The sequence below is a fragment of the Nycticebus coucang genome, chromosome 12 (genome assembly GCF_027406575.1).
Source record: "Nycticebus coucang isolate mNycCou1 chromosome 12, mNycCou1.pri, whole genome shotgun sequence".
NCBI lineage: Eukaryota > Metazoa > Chordata > Mammalia > Primates > Lorisidae > Nycticebus > Nycticebus coucang.
In genome coordinates this window covers 21,938,548-21,960,723 of record NC_069791.1, presented here as the reverse complement: position 1 = coordinate 21,960,723, position 22,176 = coordinate 21,938,548, and the positions used below count along the sequence as shown (strand labels likewise).

The 22,176-nt window shown below is 38.3% G+C and overlaps 2 protein-coding genes across 8 annotated transcripts in view; one reads left to right on the top strand and one right to left on the bottom strand.

Annotated features, from left to right (window-relative positions):
• Positions 1-4,699, bottom strand: part of PUS7L (pseudouridine synthase 7 like) — a 28,452-nt gene extending 23,753 nt beyond the window's left edge. The window contains exons 1-4 of one of the 4 annotated variants that reach the window (XM_053557549.1): positions 4,586-4,699; positions 3,073-3,263; positions 2,612-2,703; positions 497-1,419 (exon numbers count right to left, since the gene is read on the bottom strand). In XM_053557549.1, the coding sequence (XP_053413524.1) occupies positions 497-1,403 (907 nt within the window). In that variant the 5' untranslated portion in view covers positions 1,404-1,419; positions 2,612-2,703; positions 3,073-3,263; positions 4,586-4,699. Of the gene's footprint in view, positions 1-496; positions 1,420-2,611; positions 2,704-3,072; positions 3,771-4,585 lie in introns of those variants that run through there. The other 3 variants (XM_053557550.1, XM_053557548.1, XM_053557551.1) reach the window with 3 other exon arrangements.
• A 91-nt stretch (positions 4,700-4,790) lies between these two features.
• Positions 4,791-22,176, top strand: part of IRAK4 (interleukin 1 receptor associated kinase 4) — a 28,057-nt gene continuing 10,671 nt past the window's right edge. Inside the window, exons 1-7 of one of the 4 annotated variants that reach the window (XM_053555553.1) lie at positions 4,791-4,894; positions 13,044-13,213; positions 15,946-16,091; positions 16,912-17,094; positions 17,658-17,818; positions 18,748-18,812; positions 21,780-21,894. In XM_053555553.1, coding sequence (XP_053411528.1) covers positions 13,053-13,213; positions 15,946-16,091; positions 16,912-17,094; positions 17,658-17,818; positions 18,748-18,812; positions 21,780-21,894 — 831 coding nt within the window. In that variant the 5' untranslated portion in view covers positions 4,791-4,894; positions 13,044-13,052. The other 3 variants (XM_053555554.1, XM_053555555.1, XM_053555556.1) reach the window with 3 other exon arrangements.

The window sequence follows — 22,176 nt, the reverse complement described above, 5'->3', positions numbered from 1 at the left end:
TTCATTGTGGGAATTAAATCTATCCCCTCAAACAGTGACTGTGAAAAGGTAGGGAAAGCATCACCTCGGAATCTGTGAAATCTCCACCCCAAACCTTCTGAACCAGAAACTGGGGGCTCAGTAACCTATTTTAATAAGACCTTTTCCTGATTATAATGCATGCTAAAGTTTGAGCGTATCTTCTCTAAATGATGGATGGAACCCAGTTTTCCGGTTCCCTCCCTGGGTACACAAAGCATTCTCTTCACCTTGCCAAATGTTAACACAGCAAAAATATTTTTATCTCCACATACTTAATTTTAATTAAGATGAATTTCAAAAAATGAAATCAATATTTACCTTCCATAAAACTTTACTAAACACAATATAACTGCTTACATATGTGTATATAACTTTATATATTTGAGAGAGTCTATTCATTTGAAATTATTCAACTTTCACACAATTTTACATTTAACTAAGCTTATCTAAGAAAATGATGATTTATTAAATTTACCTGTATACATATCCTTTCTTTCCCGGCATTCAAGAAGAGATCTTTTCCCACGTTTGTGTGCTTTTTCCCGAAATCTTACTGTTATCACATTTGGATTATTAGCACTGTAATTCAGTTCAGGAAAAGATTTGGATTCCACAAGGTTTCCAAACTTTTTGTTGACAAAATGGTGAACAGCTTTTCTGTGGTCTTTGTTTGCATCAGGTTTAAAGAGAAACTTAGAATTTTCTTCCTTTGCATCTAAATATTTAAAAAAGCCAGCTGCTTCTTCTTCAGATACTAAGTGACAGAGTTCTTTATAATTGAGATTTGGTTTTACAACAATTTCACTGTTTTTTCCTACAGTCATTAAAAAAGGAAATTTCTGCCTAATCGCACTATGTAAACTAGCCCTCTGGGTTTTGTCAAGGATCCTGCCTGTTGAGAATTCAGGAGTTGGTCCAGTCAGCTCAGCTTTAGAAAGCCATTTGTCTTTTATGTCACAGGCAAAATGATTCAGTAACTCATTAGTTTTTTTATCTAAATAGGGGCTTACTACATCAGGTTTTTCTTCCCATTTGGAAGCTCCGTCATTGATAGTATCTTCTTTTTCTGAATCAGACTGACAATTTTGGTTACTATCAGAGCATCTGGACAAAGTACTAACTTCTTGGCTACTTCTACCTTCAGAGGACAGATTTTGAAGATCTAGTTTTGGTTGTTTGGGAAAATTATTTGGCTCAGGTTTTAATTGACTAATCTCAGAAATAGGTTCATCAACAGTCTTATCAACTAATTGTCCCTGCTCATCAATTTCAATAACAATAAAGTCACTTGGCGAGCTTTTTATTGTGCCACGAAATCCAACATGATCATTAATAAAACACAAAGAACTAAACCTCATTCTATAATCTGTATCCTCTTCCATTGTTAAATATTAATGCCTACAAAGGAAACAAAGAGGCAGTCAGTTACCAGAAAGAGAAGCTGTGGATGACAAAGCTGAAATAAGTTTGCAGGATTTATTTATTTCTGTCTGCTTTTAATTCTGAGTCCTTTTGAATAACATTAATAACTTATGACAAACTTCTACTTTCCTATTAATAGGCAAACTATCTCTGGTACAACTAGTCATTTGTAATTCCGATGTTCAATCATTCCAGGCTTCCATCTAATCATTCAGGATTACAATGGGTCAATTTTAAGTTTGCCTTAAAAACACCATTCAGAGGCCCAGGAAGAAGAGACAAGAACATGGGACTATTTACCATGACTTGTCCAGAACCTATTCCTGAAGCCTAAAACCTCTAGCTAATTCTAGAGAATGTGGGACTAGCTTTTGAAATATTAGAGGTTAGGTACAGAAAAGAGTTGAAGAAGATAGGACAAAGTGGTCTAAACTGATAAGGTCAATGAAGTTATAAATACCAACTTGCAATTTGATTTCAAGGGATGCTTAAGTTATTAAGGCTCCTTTAAAGCTCCCATTAGGACAGACAGAAACTTTTGAGTTGACCCAGAGGAAAATTCCAACTGTATCATTGGCACAAGAGAGAAGAAACTCTTAGAGAGCTTTCTTGGAGCAATACACAAGAGAATAACACTCAGAGAAAGCCTTCACACACTTTTCCCATAAACCATAGCTACAATAGCACATGGAAAGATAAATTGCCCTGGGAAGCAGCTCCATGCTACTCAATTCTTTGTGTTATCCACATTCTCCAGGTAATTTATCATCATCTGGACCTTTAACCCATTTCTACAATGCATCCTACTAATCTGAACCAATTTGTCAAAACCATCTCCCTTCTCAATTCTCAATCCTTTCTATTGTGCCATGTAGAGATCATAGGAAATTCTCTATATTCAAATATACAAGCATATACCTATTTTCATTAATGCTTTAATTTCCATCACACTTCCCTCAATTTCTTGCCTTAACTGCCTATTTCCCTAAGCTACTGCTTCTTTAGTTCTCTTAAGTGAAGGGCATTTTTAATTTTATACCCATCTGCCTTAGCACCTGGAGGCTGTAAATATTTTCATCATTTGTCACTGTTCCTTCCAAGCCATTTCTTCCTCTACTACCTCCCCAAATCCCAATTCCTTTAAAATCATGCCATCACGCTTTACTACCTGCTGCCATCCTGTCTTGGATCCCCTGATGACTCCTCATTCACTGATGACCTCTGGATCGCTACTTCCTTTCCAGCATGACTTTCGTGATCCTGCATGTGGATAACCCATGTCACACCTGGTGCTCTCACTCCCTCACTTTCAACCTCTACCTCCCACCTCCACTTCATCTTTGTCACCCACTCTCATGGTCATAACTTTGACTTTCTCATCTCCAAAAACTGCATCAACATTAATCATCTGATTCTCTGGTCACTCCTGCTGTCCTTCAACTCTACTTTAAAACTTCCACTCCAAAATCTTTTAGACACTGTCAAGGCCTCTAATTCCTGCTTCTACTACTGGCCCACTATAGTCTGTTTTCCACATGGCAGCCAAAACAATGTTTGAAAATGTACATTAAATCATAACCCTGTTTAGAACTCTCTAATCACATTTATAATGAAATCCAAATTGCTTACCTTGGTTTCCAAAGACATCTAAGATTCTGGATCCTGCCTTTCTCTTGTACATTTGCCTTATTACTCACCATCCTCTGGCTACACTGGCCTTCTTCAGCACTTTTATACTATCTGTTCCTGCTGCGTAAATTGTTCCTTCCCCAATCATATACCTTCATCTTTTTGGATTTGAATCTTCAGAGAGGTTTTTCCTGACCAATAGAAGGAAACTGCAGCTGATTATCATTCACAAAACCCTCTTTAATTTTTTGCATTGCATTTCTAGTGAATGCTTTTCCTTCATCATTATCTATTGCCTCCAACTAGAATATTGGCTTTATGTGTGCAACAACTTTGTTCTCCTTACTCACTAATGATTATCCCACATTTACAACAGTGTCAGGCACATAGTTGGTCTGCAGTCAATACTGCAGATGAAACTAGTGCAAAATAAGAGCCGCAGGGATGGAGTGGAAGAAAGAAGGCATCACTTTTACCCACAACAATCAGGAGGGGCATAAAGCAAGAAGCAGCCATCTAAGTCCTCAAAATGGTTCATGACAAGATAGAAAGGAGTCAGGGGTATCACGATTAATGTACAAGCCCAAAATACAATGTGTGAGAGAATAATAAGAGGCCTAGATATAGAAGTGGGGGATAGGGTGGGGAGGAGCTAGTGCAGTTCTGGAATACACAGCTGGATTGATACCAGACTATGGAAGACCTTGACTGCTCTGTCAAGAACTTAGAATCTATTGGGTGATCAATAGATGGCCACTGGAGGTGTTTGTGTAAAAGTGTGACATACTCCAAACAGGTGCTTCAGTAAAATGACACTGATGAAAATGAGCGGGATGCATCTAGTGGAGTCAAAGTTGGAGGAGTTGAAAAATTGTATGATTGAGAGCACAGCTCTAGGGACTTGCCTTAAAAGAATCATTTTTTGTTTCCTCAGAAAAAGGAAGAAGACACAAAGACATTCTAAGCTAGTGAAACAGGCAGGGAAACTTGGGAAGAAGGTTCGGATGAGGAAATTCCAACCAAACATCTTAGCAAGAGTGGAATAGAACTGGAGGCAGCCAAAGGGCCCACATGGCCTTGAGCATGAAGGTGCAGTGTTCCCCTGCAAGAGTTTGCTGATGGGTGTGTCCGGTGGAAGGTAGTTTGTCTAGCTCTAGCTCGTGGCAGAGAAATTAAGAATGCTGGGAAGGTATCAGAAATGGAGAAAAGAAAAGCAGCTCCTTTTCCAGGATGCGTTTCCTTCACCAGTCGCCTTAACTCTGGGGAGCCCACTCTTGCAGAAGCTGACGCTGCACACAACGGAGATGGTGTCGCCTTCCAGAAGTCCAAGGGAATCCCTGACACCGACAGCAGCTGCACTCGCTTCTCTTCCCTCCCCCAACCTCGCCCGTCCCGAGGTGCGACACCAGCACACTTCGCCCTTCTTTGGGGTAAACGATCCTCAGTGCCGACCCTGTCACTACCCCATACACAATCTTCACAACGCCACACTAGGAAGCTCAACCCCATCTACCTCCGTCCAGATGAAGGCATCCCTCTGCGCAACGCTATGCGCATGCCCGGAAGCCTCAAACATTTTCAGCCTCCGACCAGGCGTATTTAAAGGGGCAGGCTCCCTCCCGAAGAAAGCCTCGACGCAAGATGAGCAGTGGCTCTTTTTTTGGAGCCGCAGGGTGGAGCCAAAGTAAATAGGGAACGCAAAGAGGCGAAGGGGCGGGACTTGTAGGGTCGGTCCCGCCCCTTCTCGGCTATCCAAGCGCGCTCGTTCTTCGCCGGCTCCCTACACTCGGCGGTGCCGCGCCGGTGCCCCGCGCCGGGGCAGGTAAGGGATTACCAGGGTGCGCGCCTCCTTCACCCAAGGTTGTCCGAGCTCCGCAGCCAGGCCTCGGTCGGTCCACACCAGAGTTTTAGGGGACCGTTGCTGAACGGATATCGCCTTACATCAATGAGGAAAAGTTAGAGAGGAAGTAGGTTGTGTGGACAGAGCTTGCTGCAGGAGAAGGACTTGGGCGGGCCCCTAGAGATCCAGACGTTCGTCGGATGAACCTGAGGCGGGGAGGAGCGTCACCCAGTATTCTGCGGCTCTGTTGGATCTCACCTCAGGTTTCTTAACAGCGTGTTCCGTGAGCCCGTTTACGAAATGAAGTCTCCTTTCCTGAGAACCAGGAAGTCAGGCCAGCGCCTGGCAGGGACAGCTTTCCGAGCCTTCTGTCCATTCTAATTAGCTTGTTTCTCTGGCTTCCAAGTCTCCAGGCAATTCAAAGTGGAGAGGGGTTGGAGGGTCAGGTAAGTGTGTTAACAGATGGAGGGGCTGGGCGCGGGAGAAGTCTACCTGACAGCTTGGAAGCAAGAGAGGAAACAAAGGGATAAAAGCATACCCTGAGAAATCACTTCCAGGGTTTCCACCGGGAACTGTTAGTACCTCAAAATCCTATCTGCCCAAGGCGCCTATGAGCAGAGGATATTAAAGTCTGCCTTTTCCCTTTCTGGGAGCGTTCCTTGAAGAAGTCTATAGAAGGTTTAGATTTCTTCTATTCTTCTGTTTCCGTGTGAAGCTTTCATTTGAAATTTGCCTTCTACACGTCCAAACTGAGCTCCTGGCCAAACGTGCACCTTCACAGTCTGCTCCATCTCAGTATGTGTCCGGAAACTTGTTCAAACCAGAAACCTTCAAACCATGTTCTCCCTCTCTGCATGTTCTCCCTCTTGACCTGAGAATCTACCCAGCAGGGCTTCTGCGTATGCCCTGCTACCACAGTGGTCCAAGCTTCCAACCCCTCCCACCTGGATTATTGGGATATTCACCTAGCTGCGTTCTTCCGACTTGTCTGTCCTTACTCCAATGTCCTCTATTCTCAGCTGCCAGTATCCTTAAGACACGACCGTTATTCAGGAACAAAGTCAATACAAAGGCTGTAAGCCCAGGGAGACATGGCCCGTTTACCTCTGGGACCTCACCTGCTACTTGCCTGCTGCCCAGTCTGCAGTCCCACCATCTCCTTGCTGTTGCTGTTTCTCCATGGGCCTACTTCCAAACGTTGTATTGACTCTTACCTTTGCCAAGAAACCTGGCTTTCTTATTCTTTCTGACACTTAATCAAATACCACCTTCTTATTGAGGCTTGCTCACTGTTTTTCAACATTTTTTATCTCGGGGCACATCAAACCTTTAGTTAAATTTACATGGCACACTTAAATTATGTTGATAAAGAGCCAGGTAAGGTGGCTCAGACCTGTAATCATGCACTCTGGGAGGCTGAGGTAGGTAGATTGCTTGAGCTCAGGAGTTCAAGACCAGCCTAAACAAGAGTGAGACCCCCACCATCTCTACTAAACATAGAAAAACTAACCAGGTGTTGTGGCAGGCGCCTGTAGTCCCAGCTACTTAGGAGGCTGAGGCAAGAGGATCACTTTAGCCCAAGAGTCTGATGTTGCTGTGAGCTATGATGACATAGCACTCTACCTAGAACAACAAAGTGAGACTCTGTCTCAAAAAAAGAAAAAAATACGTTGATTAAAAAAAGGAAAAAGAGATCATGTTTACTGTACTTTGAACTTCTTTCAGAAATAATTTAATTAATGATCTTTAAAATTTTTCACAGCACACTTACAGTCCTCTCTAGGCACATTGGTTGAAAATCCTGCTGTAACTACGTTATTTAACCTTATAGCCCCTTCTCTGTTTTGTGAGGGTTTTCTTCTATTCCATTTGGCAGCATCTAACAGACTATAGAATTTGTTTGCTTATTGTCTGTCTTTTTCCGTGAGAATATAAGCTCCATGAGTTCATATCTGTTTTACTTTTCTAATTTTCCTAATTTTTTTCTCCAGAGGCCTGGATCAATACCTAGCACAAAGTAGACACTCAGTTGACACTTGGTGAAGGTGTCACTTTTAAAAAGTATATTCAAAGCATTTAAGCTTCCTTACCAGTGAGTTAAATCAATGTTTGAGAAAGATGAGTTGTGTAATTCATGTCACATCAGCACATATCCCAATTTAAGAGAGCTAGCCCTGAATACTTTAATGGGTATGGAAGGTATCACCAGCTTTTGTTCAGAATAATATTGAAGTATCCAAAAATAAAGATTAATGGCTATCTAGCGTATTTTTCTCGGAACACATGGAAGTGAATAAGACAGTATGTTCTAGAAAGGTTATAAATATATGGAAAATACCGTGGTTGATGAAATAATACTGCCACCGCTTGAAAAGCTTAGCTATAGTCTCAGATCTCATATTTATATCTTCTCAGTGGCCCCTTACTACAGTTCGGAACATTGAGCTTAAATTCAACTCTGCATAGTTCTGTAAAAAAAAAAAAAAAAAGATGTAAGAACAACTTCTGCTAGAAAATAATGATTGCTACTTTTTTTTTACCACCTATTATGTGACAACATCAGGCCCTTTGCCTTTGTTGATTTTAATTCTTACCACAATTCTTAGATATTACTATCTCTGTTTTTCAGACGAGGAAGCCAAGGCACAGAGAAATTGGTTTACTAGCCCTGGTCTCGGTTGGCTGTGACTACAACCCAAACACATGCAACCTCAAAGTCCATCTTCTCTCCACTTCTGTACAATCCATTGATCAGAATGCTAGTGAAGCACAATCATACATCTTTAGTAATCAATTTGACAAGAATGTTTTGCACTCTTATTTTAGGCATAGTACTTGGAGAACGTGCGCATGCGTGAGGAGGTGTGCGTGTGAAAGCAGACATTGATTTTAGTATATGTCTCAATCGCCACCTCACCATCTGCTTGTCTGAATTGTGTTATATGAAAATACGAATGATTTTTCTTTGCTATGAGATTTAATGGTGTGAGAAAATAGTCATGTTTTACTTATTTGTAAGCAACTTATCTTGTCCCACTTCCATTAATCCTAAGCATGCTAAAGTAAATATTGAACAGTCTGAAAATGATGACACTATTCAAGTTTTTCTACCTGGTCTGTTTTCATTATTGAAAAAAATGAAAACAAAACCATAAAAATTATCACCAAGGGATAACCACTGTTAGTATTTTGGCTTATGTTCTTCCAGGTATGTGGTTGGGAGTGAATTATGAGTTTATGTAAAAAGTAAAATTTTAATTTCTGCGATTTCAAACTTTTGGACACGTATGTATGAAAGCGTTATCCAAAAGACCTTCCTTTTCCTGGTATCCCTACCCCATTACAAGAAATATGAGTGCAGGATAGCTATCAAATTTATCCCTGGCCTTAAGATAGTCTGTTTTGATTCTTAATTCCCTATATTTTAGTTGTAGTTTTTAGGATTACCAAGCAATTCTGTCTTTTCTAGCTTTGACAATCACATTATACTTCTTATAGTAGAAAGAAATCTTAATAAATAAGGAAAAATAGGTGGTGCCTGTAGCTCATTGGATAGGGCGCTGGCCACCTACACTGAGGCTGGTGGGTTCGAACCAAGCCCAGGCCAGCTAAACAACAATGACAATTGCAACAAAAAATAGCTGGGCATTGTGGCAGGCGCCTGTAGTCCCAGCTACCTGGGAGGCTGAGACAAGAGAATCGCTTAAGCCCAAGAGTTTAGGGAGCAGAGAGGATAAGTAGAGGGAGGGTAATTGGTGGGACCATATCTACGGTGCATCTTACAAGGGTACATGTGAAATTTACTAAATGTAGAATATAAATGTCTTAACACAATAAGAAAATGCCAGGAAGGCTATGTTAACCAGTCTGATGAAAATATTTCAAATTGTATATAAAACCAGCACATTGTGCCCCACGATTGCATTAATGTACACAGCTATGATTTAATTAAAAAAAAAGAGTTTGAGGTTGCTGTGAGCTGTAATGCCACAGCACTCTACTGAGGGCAACCTAGTAAGACTCTGTCTCAAAAAAAAATAACTTGAAGGGAGTAACTGTTTCTAAGTAGATAATATCACTTAATTTAAAAAAATCAGTTTTTCATTCAGCACAAATATTTTAAGTATCTGCTAAAGTAAATTTGGTTGGGCCCCTGCCTAGGAGAGTACATTATCTAACAGAGAAGGCAGACATGTAAACAGTAAAACATAATAATTGTTCTAATGCAAGAAAGACTGGGTGACATATTGGACCAAAAAAGATGATTCTCAGGGAAAGCCAATAGTGCCTTTTGAGTTGGGCTTAGAAGAATAGCAGGCGTTTACTAGGTGGCCCGTTAGGTGCTTGGTCAGTCCTTTGACCTGGCTCAAGATGACCTCACTTCCTGTTTCACAGAGGAAGTAACATTGTGTGGGAGCTCTCCCTCTCCCTTCAAATTTATTCAAACCTTTGCTTCCCTCTTTTCTAGATTTGGAAGAAGTTTCTTTCTATTTAAGGCTGATTTATTCATCTCTATTCACTATCCCATTTGTATTGACAATCAGTTCTTAAACCTTTTCATTTGCAAGTCTCAAAGTGTAGTTAGGGTCCCCAAAATTATTTTAGGAGGTTTACAAGATCAAAATCACATATGGTTAAAGAATCATTCAGAGTGTGGTAGATTTTAATGTGCAAGTTCATTGGTACAGCTTCAGATTGCTCCTTAAGTCTGTGTGAAGCTAGATTTTTTTTCATTTACATCAACCAAACAACATACTGCAGCAGACTGAATGAAGAAACAGATAGGAGAATTTGGCTGTCTTCTATTAAATTCAGCTTTAAAGAGATTTGCGAAACTGTAGAATAATCACTCTTCTGATTTGGGTGGAAGTGCAGTTATTTTTAAAATATATTATGCATGCTAGCGTGTAATAATTTATTGTTATTTGAAATGAACTAGGAATAAGTAAGTTAAGTGTCAATGTCTATGTGGTAAATATTGGTATAGAAAACGGCCACCATTAACTGAGAACACCTCTCTTTCTGTCTGTCGCTGTCTCTCTCTTTCTCTCCACTTTCCATCATAGCCAACCTTCTTGGAAAATCTATTTTTGCCTTTTACTTCCAATTCCACTACAGCTCTTCTTGAGTCAACAGTGGCCTGTGGTTTTCAAATCTAACACATCTATCAGTGTTATTTAACCTCTTTGAGTCTTTACACTTGTATACCAACACCTTCCCCATTCCAGAAGTCTCTGTTATGCTAGGGTCCTGGGGTTTTTTTTGTTTGTTTGTTTGTTTTTAGACAGAGCCTCAAGTTTGTCGCCCTGGGTAGAGTGCCGTAGCATCACAGCTCACAGCAACCTCCAACTCCTGGGCTCAAGCGATTCTCCTGCCTCAACCTCCCAAGTAGCTGGGACTACAGGCACCCGCCACAACACCTGGCTATTTTTTGGTTGCAGCCATCATTGTTGTTTGGCAGGTCCTGGCTGGATTCGAACCCTCCAGCTCAGGTGTGTGTGGCTGGCGCCTTAGCCACTTGAGCCACAGGCACCAAGCCTAGCCTTCTTGATATCAATACTTTTACAAATTCTTTCTTTCACTTTACTGCTTTCTACTGTAAACATTCCGAATAGGCAATCTCATTTTTACTGTTGCTTCAACCACATATGTTTGTATGCTCTCAATTTATATGTGAGAATACTTGTAGTGAACATTCTTTTCTGAAACCTCTCTCCTAAACTCTAGACAAATATAAAATACATAGATCCTTGGTACCAACTCCCCTAAATGATGCCAGAAGTAGACAATTCCCATTTAACTTGACCAAAAAAAAAAAAAAAAAAAAATCAGAACACCACCCAGTGATCATTTTCTTTGTTCCCTCTGTCTTCATTTCCTCTAATTTCTGATCTTATATGAAATTGTTTTCAGAAGTTTTCAAGTTGGTCTCCCTGTCTCAATACCCACTCCTATAAATTTTTTATCTGGAGGAATATTTATTAACCAAATAAGGTCATGTAACACTCGTCCTTAAGATCTTGAAATGACACCTCTATAACTTTCAGTTTAAGCTGAACCTCCTCGTCTTAGGATGTGAGGCATGTGTCGATTTGGCCCTGCTTCCCTCCACCCTCATCTCCTGTCACTTAATCGTACACATCCTATGGTCTAGCCATTGCAAATTCCCTGCCTGAGCCTAACCCATGTGCTCCCACCTTCTCCCATGGAATTTTTCTACATGGAATTTTCTTTTGGGTTTATCCTCATTCCCTTCCTTTCATCCTTTTAACTTCCATCACTCCAACCAAATCTGTCTCGATATTTCTCCTTCAGATTGCTCCTGCTCGACACTCTTTCTCTGGGCCCCGTAACACTCTGAACACACCTATCACATTTACCACTCATCCTGATTGTTTGTATCCCTTGCCAGACTGAACAGCTTGAGAACAAGGATGACTCTTCTCTTGTTCTCATCACTTAGGACAGAGCCTCACACATATGCTTTCATTCATTTCATTCAAATGAAAGTGAAAGAGTAGTCTTTATAGAAAAGACAGTAACATGAACAATGGATCAAATTATGAATTTTGGAGTCAGGCTTGAGGTTAAGGCCTAGATCTTTCACTGACTAACTTTGTGAAAGAGAGGATAACATGCTTTAGTCACTGAGATGATTAAATGAAATGCATAAATCACCTAGTATAGTACTGGACAACAGTTTATTTCTTCCTAAAATAAACGCCTAATACTATCTATGACTTGCAAGCCCCTAGCTTTGTATTAGTGAATAAAATGAGCACAGCCCCTGGCATCGTAGAGCTTAAAGACTAATGAGGAAGATAAATACAAGTAAATAAATAAATATATGGTTACAAATATATTGTGCAATGACAAAAGACAATTAGGTAGAGGGAAGGTAGACCTACTTAGACGTGGTCATCAAGAAAGGCCAAAAAGAAGAACTGGACACTGACACAGAAGCCTAGGGTACACAGAGCACTTTTGCATTTTACTCTTCTATAGCTTTAGAATTTTGTTCTCTATGAATGCCTTATTTACTCCAAAAACTAATTGTATTTTTAAAAATAAAAATATATAGGGAAGCAGAAGTATTCAACAGAGGAATATCTAAATCTATTTTTCTTGATTAATTGGAAGAAGAGATCACTATCTACTAAGAATAAGGAACATAGAGAACAAATAAAAACAGTGCAGAAAGAGGCAAAGGTCCAAACTAGTTAACAAGGACAATGGGAGAAGACAGGTGAAAGATTAACAGTAGTGGACGGACTGGAGGAAAAAAGAGTAACGGTAAATTTATATTCACACCAGTCTACTGGGTTATTTTGTTCCCCATAGCTGTATTCTGAACCTCTGGTGTGCAATGAAATTATGAGATTCATCCTTGCTCATACTATGCTGAAGGTGGATTAGCAGAAGAAAAGGGGGATTGAGGAAATTAAGATTCTATCTAGAGAGTGAAGTGGTGGAGCATGGATTTTTGTCTTAGTAGGGAATGAATGAATTGTTGGGCAAATCTCATGGACTCAAAAATGTGCAGGAGTCAAGGAAGAACACACTAATTTGAAAGTGGGTGGCTTTTAATGTTATTTCATTACATTTTTCTTTTTTACTTCTACCAAAGTGTATTGTGTATATTTTTATTTATTTATTTATTTTGAGACAGAGTCACTTGGTTGCCCTGGGTGGAGTGCCATGGCATCGTAGCTCATAGCAACCTCAAACTCTTTATATAACTACTTTATTGAGAAAAATATTTTAAATAAATGATAAATTTCTTTTATTAATAGATATGATTCCTGAATATGCTCACAGGAATTTTTCTGATAAACAATTTTGCTCCTTTGTATAAATTTCACTTGGAAAATATCAGTGTCAGAAAAATGCCCTCCAATTTTTATAGATATTTATAGGTGGGGAAAAAAAGCAAACCCAGAGGACAGTTAGACATATAAATTATAATTTTAATTTCTTCTCAGGATGTCGGTGACTTGACTTTGGAATGTTCCTTTATTATGGTATAATCAGTGGCCAACATTTCATATGCTGTAGCAAAATGTGATATATGTGCATACAGAAGTCATCTTCAGCTCCTGTAACACTTTAATGAGAATTTTCCATATTTTAGGAACAGAAGATGAGTAAACCCGTAACATCATCAACGTACGTGCGCAGCCTCAACCTTGGGCTAATTAGGAAGCTGTCAGATTTTATTGATCCTCAAGAAGGGTGGAAGAAGTTAGCCGTAGCTATTAAAAAACCATCGGGTGATGATAGATACAATCAGTTTCATATAAGGTAACGAAAAATTCTTTTTCTTTTTAAATTCTTATATCACAATCTGGAGTGATTAATATGTACAAATACTGTCTAATGCTGCAACTTACAAAGTGAACCTCTCTACTATGGAAGAGATCATTGTAATAAGTAACCTTTTCTTTTTTTTCCTTTTCACAATTTTTGCTTCTTTCTCCAATATGTCACAAGGGCTAATGTGATCCCAAGTGAAGTTCACTCTGCCTCACATTTCTCATTTCCAGATTCAGCAAACATAAAAATATTGTAAGACTCTAGTAGAATTCTGGAACCTAAACTTCAAAGTATATGACTCTCTAATGTACTGTAACAAGGTATTTGGGGAGTTTTTCAAATTGACATTTTAAAATTATTGCTTGTAAATATACATATCTGTGAATAGAATTCTTTATCTTAGCCAAGATTCTTCACTGCTATCTGCAAATAATTTTCATTTCTCCTCTTTAGCTATCTCTGCTTTATTTAGTCTAAAATATAAAAGCAGACTTTATTTTTATCAGTCATTGCAGTTAAAACCTATATTAAAATTTGTCTTCAGTGGCAAGAGGAAAAGAAATTTATTTTTGGTTTTCAGTTTTGCCCTGGTAACGAACTTAAATCCTTGGCTCCCAAATTATTCCTTCCAGGAACCGCTTCCTCATGTGAAGGGTGAACATTTTAAGTTACTTGAAAGAAGCTTCAGTTAAATCCTTGTGAGCCATTTTTTAAAGATAGTTTGTTGTTATTACTGTTTTAAAAAACTTATGGAGGACAGTTGGGCAGTGGTAGTAGGAAGAAAAAGGTCTTCTTTTTTGTTTTTTGGGTTTTTTTTTTTTTTTTTTTTGAGACAAAGTCTCAAGCTGTTGCCTTGGGTAGAGTGCTATGGCATCATAGCTCACAGCAACCTCCACCTTAGGCTCAAGTGATCCTCTTGCCTCAGTTTTTCTATTTTTAGTGGAGACGGGGTCTTGCTTTTGCTCAGGCTGGTCTTGAACTCATAAGCTCAAGCAATCCACCTGCATCAGCCTCCCAGAGTGCTAGGATTACAGGTGTGAGCCAGCAGGCCTGGCCAAAAAAGCTCTTCTTTGTAGAATAATGCAGGCAAATAATTATTAAAAGAATGGTAGAATTAGAAAGTTACCAATTTGCAATCACCAATGAATAATTGATTCACACAAGACTCACTGGTGAGCCTAAAAGCATCAGGTTTTGTTGGTGAACAGAATGTGCACAAGATTCCAAAATAGTATCCACAAATTACTTAGAAGTTATAAAGGGAAGAGGTACTTTTATAATGGAGAAATATGAAGTATGCCTCCTTAACCAAGTGATCAGACTTTAACATCACCAGTAATGATGCAAAATGTCAGTATGTACCTCTGGATGTCATATGGTGGGAAGAGCACATTATCACCTATGCAGTGTTCTCACCAAAAATGTTAATCTAAATTTAATCATGAGAATGTAGTTTGGTAAATCTAGACTGTGAGACATTCTCTAAGACATCTGGCCTGTACTCTGAAACCCACTCCCCACAGACATAGACCTATAGAAAACATGAACAAGAGCACAAATGTGCCAAGATTTTTTCAGTTGTCCGATAAGTGGGTCTATGGAAGGGTAAATGGTTGTTCTTTGTCTAATTCTTTCAACTTTGCTATGAGGTTGCAGTTTTTTAAAATAAGGACTTTAGAGAAAAGCAGAAAGAACTATATTGCTTAAGTTTTTTAAATGTTTACTTTTAAAAACTAATTACTTTTCAAAACTAATTATTAGTCTTAAAGCCACAGAATGACAAAATGAATCTGTGTTTTTCCTTCAACTTAATGAAATATATTAAGATTAAGGAGTAATTCTCTAATGTTATGTATATTCTATATGTATTTCTTTAAACAAGTGAGCTGATTTATTAAAAATTATATAGATAGCAGAGTTAGTAAGTCATAGTGGAGGTAACATAGCTAAGTAGGTCAAGAGCACACCCTTTTGACAAGTGAGATCTGAATTTGAAACTCTACTTGGATTCATCTCGTTGGTGGTGTGGCTGGGGGCTGATTACCTCTGCGAGCCTGGTTTTCTCGTTAGTGGAGTAGTATGATGATGACAGTATCTTTGTACAAGTCCACATGTGTGCATCCTGTAGCACACTGAGTAAATACTCAGCAAGTACTCAGTAAGTGGTAACTTTTATTACTGTCATCTTTGACATCTTTTCTTTCCTTCTGCCTTCTTTCCTGTTTCTTTATAACTCTGGCTTGTTCACTTGCTCTTCCCTTTCCCTTTATATTACAGGAGGTGCTGTGGGTGAGATAGCACCAGGGGATCAATTCCTATTTTCATATGAACTAAATTTATACATGCGATGGCTTGAAAGTATCCCCAACGTTCATGCATTGAAAATTTAATTGCCAATCAGGGGTCTGCTCTCATGAATTGATTAATGTCATGGCAGGAGTAGGTTAGTTATCTCAGGGGTGGGTGTCTCTCTCTCTCTCTCTCTCTTTCTCTCCCTGTCATGTTCTTTTGCCTTTCCATCTTTCCACCATGGAATGAACAGAGCTTGAAGGCTCTCATAAGATGCAGCCCTTTGATCTTGGACTTCCCGGCCTCTAGAACTGTGAGCCAAATAAACTTCTGTTGTTTATAAATTACCCAGTCTGTGATGTTCAGTTTTAGCAGCACAAAATGAACTAAGACAATAGACTAATGTTATTTCTTTGTTACTTGCTTTTAAGGAGATTTGAAGCATTACTCCAAACTGGAAAAAGTCCCACCTGTGAATTACTCTTTGACTGGGGCACCACAAATTGCACAGTTGGTGATCTTGTGGATCTTTTGGTCCAAAATGAGTTTTTTGCTCCTGCAAGTCTTTTGCTCCCAGGTAAACTGTGACCAGGGTGTCAAAAATTAGAGTGGAAAGACAAATGGCAGAAATTGAAACATTTCTTCTTATGCTTCCTTTTTTCTCATAGTAGAAAAACGTTATACTTGAGAGTCCCTTCATTCTCTCAGCTCTCCCTAAGTCTTTGACAAGCACCCAGACAGGACACTGTGGACTCTGCTGTGAAGGTGATAGAGGCTTCCTGACTGACCATGATCCTACCATTAAAGTCGAGAAGTTCTGTGCCAGTAGGAAGTTTAGAAGGATATGCACTCTAGACATCTACATTAGTGTGTAAGACAGTAATTCTTCTTTTGAGTTCTTGCTTTTTTTTTTTTTACCTTGAACTTGTACCTTCATGGGACTCTGATCACGATTCCAATAAATTGTATTCTTGTGTGTTAGTATCTAGTACTTTCTTCCCATTGATGCCACTTACACCTTGGTCCTCACTGTTTTGTGCATAAGAATCATTTGGGTTCTTGTTATGCACATAGATTCCTGGGCTTTCTTCCACACTTGCTTAATCTGAATTCTGAAACTGGGTTCACGGTCTGTGTTCTTAACTAAGTGCTTCAGTGTCTCTGGTACAGATAGCGCAGGGAGCACGTTTTGCAAACACTGCCATACCCTCCGTATTCACCTTTATCACAACTTAGGAATTCTGCATAGGCAGCTTCTTGTGTGTGCTGTAAGAATACAGCGCCCCCCCTGCCCAGAGTAACTGCAATGACGTTAAATGAACCAGGTTTCTAGTTTGACTTTTTTCACAGCACTTTTTCTTATGAAAGAACAACTTGTGTCTTACTTCATTGGACAGATGCTATTCCCAAAACGGTTAACATGCTGCCTTCTAAAGAAGCCGCAACTGTTGAGCAGATGCATTTGCCTTTCTATGACAAAGACAGGACCTCTGTGAGGCCTGTGCAGAATCCTGACCAAAACTTTATGCTACCTGACTCCTCAAGTCCAGACAATGCAAGCGTAGAAGTTAGTGATACACGTAAGTGACGTTTTTGGTGTTTTCCATGGTGGATTTGTCATTAAGGCTGTCACCTGCTTTAAAATACAGCTCTCCTTTTTTCATGTGCAGCCGTCAGGGGCACTCTGGCAGTGGCTCTTCAGTGGGTTTACCTCTTCTGCTTTATTACTATCATCTTTATTATATTAATTAGTGTATTATCAGTGATTAGAGGCAATGGGATATGCAAATATGCAAAGAAATACAGATGCTATGAAAAAATTGAATAAACATGTATATAAGTTGTAAGAGTCACTTTAAAAAATAAAATATGTGACTAGAGTTGTAGGTGAATAGACCAGACCCACCCAAATATGCTGCTAGCATTTTGGGTGATTGACTACCGGTTTGGAGGGGAAGAGCGGCAAACAGATAAAGCTTATAATTTGTATTTTCAAAATGGTTTTGCCCTCTCCCATCTTACCTAATCCAAAATTACAAATATTTACATGTGTATGAAATTTTTAAATGAGAAAATATTGAAATTATGATGAGAAATTTATTTTTTAGTTGAAGCATTTTTTCTTATTTTATTAACATTATAGGTTTTCACAGTTTTTCATTTTATGAACTGAAGAATGTCACAAATAACTTTGATGAACGACCCATATCTGTCGGTGGTAATAAAATGGGAGAGGGAGGATTTGGAGTTGTGTATAAAGGCTACGTGAACAACACAACTGTGGCTGTGAAGAAACTGGCAGCAGTAAGTTATATTTTTAGGAATAAAGAGAAATAAAGGAAGAGTCGCTTCCTGTGCTATGTAATAGATTTTAAGTTAATCTTTGGGATGTATATTATTTCAGTAATGTATTTTCTTTCAATAAACACCTTTCTGTACTGGTTAATGCTTGACATTTAAAAATCTATTGAAAGCTGTGGGTTCTATCCCTAGAAAAATGTAGCTTTCTATATACACATACACATGGTCACACATGTAAGTGTGGGAAATTCACAAAATAAAGTTCTAAAGCCCTGCTGTCTACAGTGTTTCAGGCATAATCAGTATTAAATGGTAAGATACTCACAACGTTTTATAAATGTGACTTTCTTTGCATTATTTTCCCATTTAAAAATAAAGTTTAGAAAGTATGCCTTAAGAAAAAGGAGATTGAAAATTTTCTAGTCTATGTCCTTCGTTCCCATTTCTATTGAGGTGTTCACCTTTTATTTATTGATCTGCTGTATTCTACCTCTGCTCTTGTATCCTAAAAATATCCAAAGAAAAAGAAAGAGAAATTAATCGAATACATGTGTATGTGATACAGAGAGTCATTCTTTGTCATATGTGTTGCGAATACTTCTGCAGGTTTTGTTTTCCTTTTGCCTTCTAATTTGCTTGTGTTTCTGTTATCCACATTGTTTTTCAAATTTTGTATACAGTAAAGTCTCATGTGTTTCATTTTGTTCTTATAACAACTCAGTGAGATTTCTACATTTTTTTCATTTCATTAATCAACCATGGCCCTTGATCAAATTATTATTATTTCTGGATCTCAGTTGCCCTATGAAATGGGGAGAATAATATACTATTATTTTAAAGAGAGATCAGCCAACTGAACTTTTGAGCCCCATTTCAGTTTTACGATCCTTGGAGTTATTGTATCATACATTACTTATTATTTTATTTTGCAGATGGTTGACATTAGTACGGAAGAACTAAAACAACAGTTTGATCAAGAAATAAAAGTAATGGCAAAGTAAGTATTCGTTTGGCAGTGCCCTAAAATGGAAAAGAAAAAGACAAGGAGCAAGGAGCTTGGTTCAATCCAGAGTGTGCCACAAACTAGTGATATCCGCAAATATATAAAATTAAAATAAAAGGTTTAAATGAGAAGAATTGAACGTTCTTTGGCTCTACAATTCTATGCTATCTATACCTGTAGATTAAACAGCAATTTAATTTAAGTTAGTATTTTAAATCACAAAAAGCTACATGGAAATCCAACTATTGCCCATTATCGTGCTTTCTGCTCCCAGAATTCATGAGAAATCGATTGTGGAGATATTTAAAAAGAAACTATTTATAGAATAATAGGCCCTTCAATGTAAGTTGACACCTGTAAAGCAAGGAAGGAAGTGTTCCACGCGAAGATGCTTGGCAGGGATTGATCCAGTGTGCTGGACAATGTTTGCTGTCACAGAAAGAGTAGGAGGAACAAGGCAGTTACACACAATTTATTTCAGTGATCATAGTGATTGATAATTTGAGTACGTACAATATGCACAGTACACTGTGCTGTGTACTTTCTGTGCATTGTCTCATTCAACCCTCTCAACAGCTTACAACCTCCCTTTCTTTTTCTTAACTGAGATTTAGAAATAAATAACTTGTCCAAAGTCACAGAGCCAGTAAGTATTAGATTGAAATCCAGATGTGCCTAATTCCAGAGCCTGAGCTTTTGGTTGGAATCCTAGTGAGATTCACCAAATTACAGTATTAGACCCACTCCTCTAAATCACCAGTTCCAATAACTTAACCACAAGAAAGAAAGAATAGACTGAAATTAATTCCTGCCCAGGGAAACTAATACACACTGAAGAAAGATCAAATCTCTTTTCAGGATTTGTTTTCCCCACCCTTACTCCTACTCTCCAATCCTAAAAGTAACTTGTTCAAAGTAGGTATTGTGGGAGATACAGAAAAATGTTTTTAAAATAATAAAAACTTTGGCTCAAATGTGCCAGCAATAACCATTGCTAATATTTTTTTTTTTTTGGTTTTTGGCCGGGGCTGGGTTTGAACCCGCCACCTCCGGCATATGGGACCGGCGCCCTACTCCTTGAGCCACAGGCGCCACCCTTCATTGCTAATATTTTAATGTACTCGCTTCATGATATGTGTATAGCATTTTTGCCATGTCATTAAAAATAATTTGAAAGCATTTTAAATTACTGTACATCATTCTAGCATATCGGAGGATCACATTTTACTTAACTATAACCCCACTAGGTTTATTTCTAATGTTCAATATTACAAATTAAAGCTTCGTTAATGCCCTTTATACATGAGTTTTTAAGTGCAATTCTACTTATTTCATCAGGATGAAGTCCTAAGAGAATTAATAGATGGCAGTGCATGAACTTTTTTTTATTTTGAGACAAGAGTCTCATTATGTCGCCCTCAGTAGAGTACTGTGATGTCACAGCTCACAGCAACCTCAAACTCTTGGGTTTAAGCGATTCTCTTGCCTCAGCCTCCCAAGTAGCAGTAGCTGGGACTGCTGGGACTACAGGCACCCGCCACAATGTCCAGCTATTTTTTGGTTGTAGGTGTCGTTATTGTTTGGCAAGCCTGGGCTGGGTTCAAACCCGCCTGCTCTGCTGTATCTGTCTGGCGCCCTAGCTGCAGAGCTGCAGGCGCCGAGCCAATGCATGAATTTTTAAAACACTTTCTTAATATACATCCAAATGACTTTATAGATAAGTTATAGTAATTTATATTCCTACCAGCCATGTATTGTAGCCTCAAACTTCACTGCTTCCTGACCACCACTGAATATTATTACTATTTTTTAATAAGTGCAAATCTCAGGACCTTACTAGTAGGATCATCTTGACCATTCTATTTATAAGTTTTCTCATCTATAAAATGGGATAATAGTACTTAACTTTATTAAGTTATTGTAAGGATTAAATTATGGGTAAATTACTTTGCACAGTGCCTTGTATATAGTATAACCCAGTAAATGAGAACTATTCATGTTTAAAATGTGCCAATTTTGTCGAAAATGGAGCATTTACTGCTTTAATTTGCACTTCTTAAAATGTTTATGAGGACAGAGGAAGTCTGATCCGTAAATCTCATGTGCAATTTACTATGTTAAACGATTTTAAATTGCACATGAACTTTATGTCCATCCTGTCAGATTTGTGGATCATATTAAATGTAAAAAAGCATACACACTGTACCAATGTACCAGGGATGTTTCTACACTCTCAGATACATGTTTACTTGTTTAACCTTCACAGCATCCATATTACATAACAGGTACTCTTGTCTGCATTTAGCAGATAAAGGAGCTGAGGCCTGGTGAGGTTGTAAGCTTGCTGTTGAGTATACAGCACACATCCAGGAGGTAGCAGAGCTGGGCTTTAAACTAGGACTTTGAACTCTGAGCCGTGTTTCCTTTCTGCTGAACCACAGATGCCTGCATTGTATTATATGTGTACTAAAGGTCTCTTTAACTTTTATTACTTTTAAGTATATAAAGAAACTCAAATTAGGTTATAAATAATCAGATGTGATTAAAGATCAGAAATGTCTAGATGTAATTAAGGGTCACATCTATAAATCAGTACTCGGGGTATGTTAGAGCATTCTCAAAAGTGTTATCATAAAGACTCCTTGAAATCTTGTCTAGGCTATCATTTAAAATTGTGCTAAACAAAAGTAAGCAGGAGCCTAGTCCTTAACCAAACTATCACAAGTTCCAATGGTCTGAATTATTTGTCTTTTACTATAAGATAGAAGTTTTACTTCTATTGTTGATCGATATTGGCTGAAAAGACAACTGTTTATAGAAAATTATAAATGGTTGCATATATAATAAATGATACAAAACATTATTTTCCTGTTAAAACTCTAAATTGAATAACATCTAACCTAAAGCTGAACATATAAGTATTCATCAAAATAATTTTACATGGATAATTATTTGTGACAGGTGTCAACATGAAAACTTAGTAGAACTACTTGGTTTCTCAAGCGAAGGAGATGATTTCTGCTTGGTCTATGTTTATATGTCCAATGGTTCACTGCTAGACAGACTGTCTTGCCTGGTAAGACATTTGTTTAACAGATTGTTTGGCTTTCTGTTTATATGTTGGAGTACTAATATTCACTTTGTGACAAAATCATTTATACCATATTAAACAATATTTTTCTCTGCTTTATGAAAATTGGACAGTTGCTAGGTAAACAAATGGGATTGCTGTTCTATTAGGTGACAATCTAAAATGTAAAATTATCAGTAAAGGTTAGACTATGAAGATCAGACTTGAAGATTATTTTTAAAAGCTAAAAAAAGTTATAGTCCGAAATTCTAGTCCAACAATTTTTAG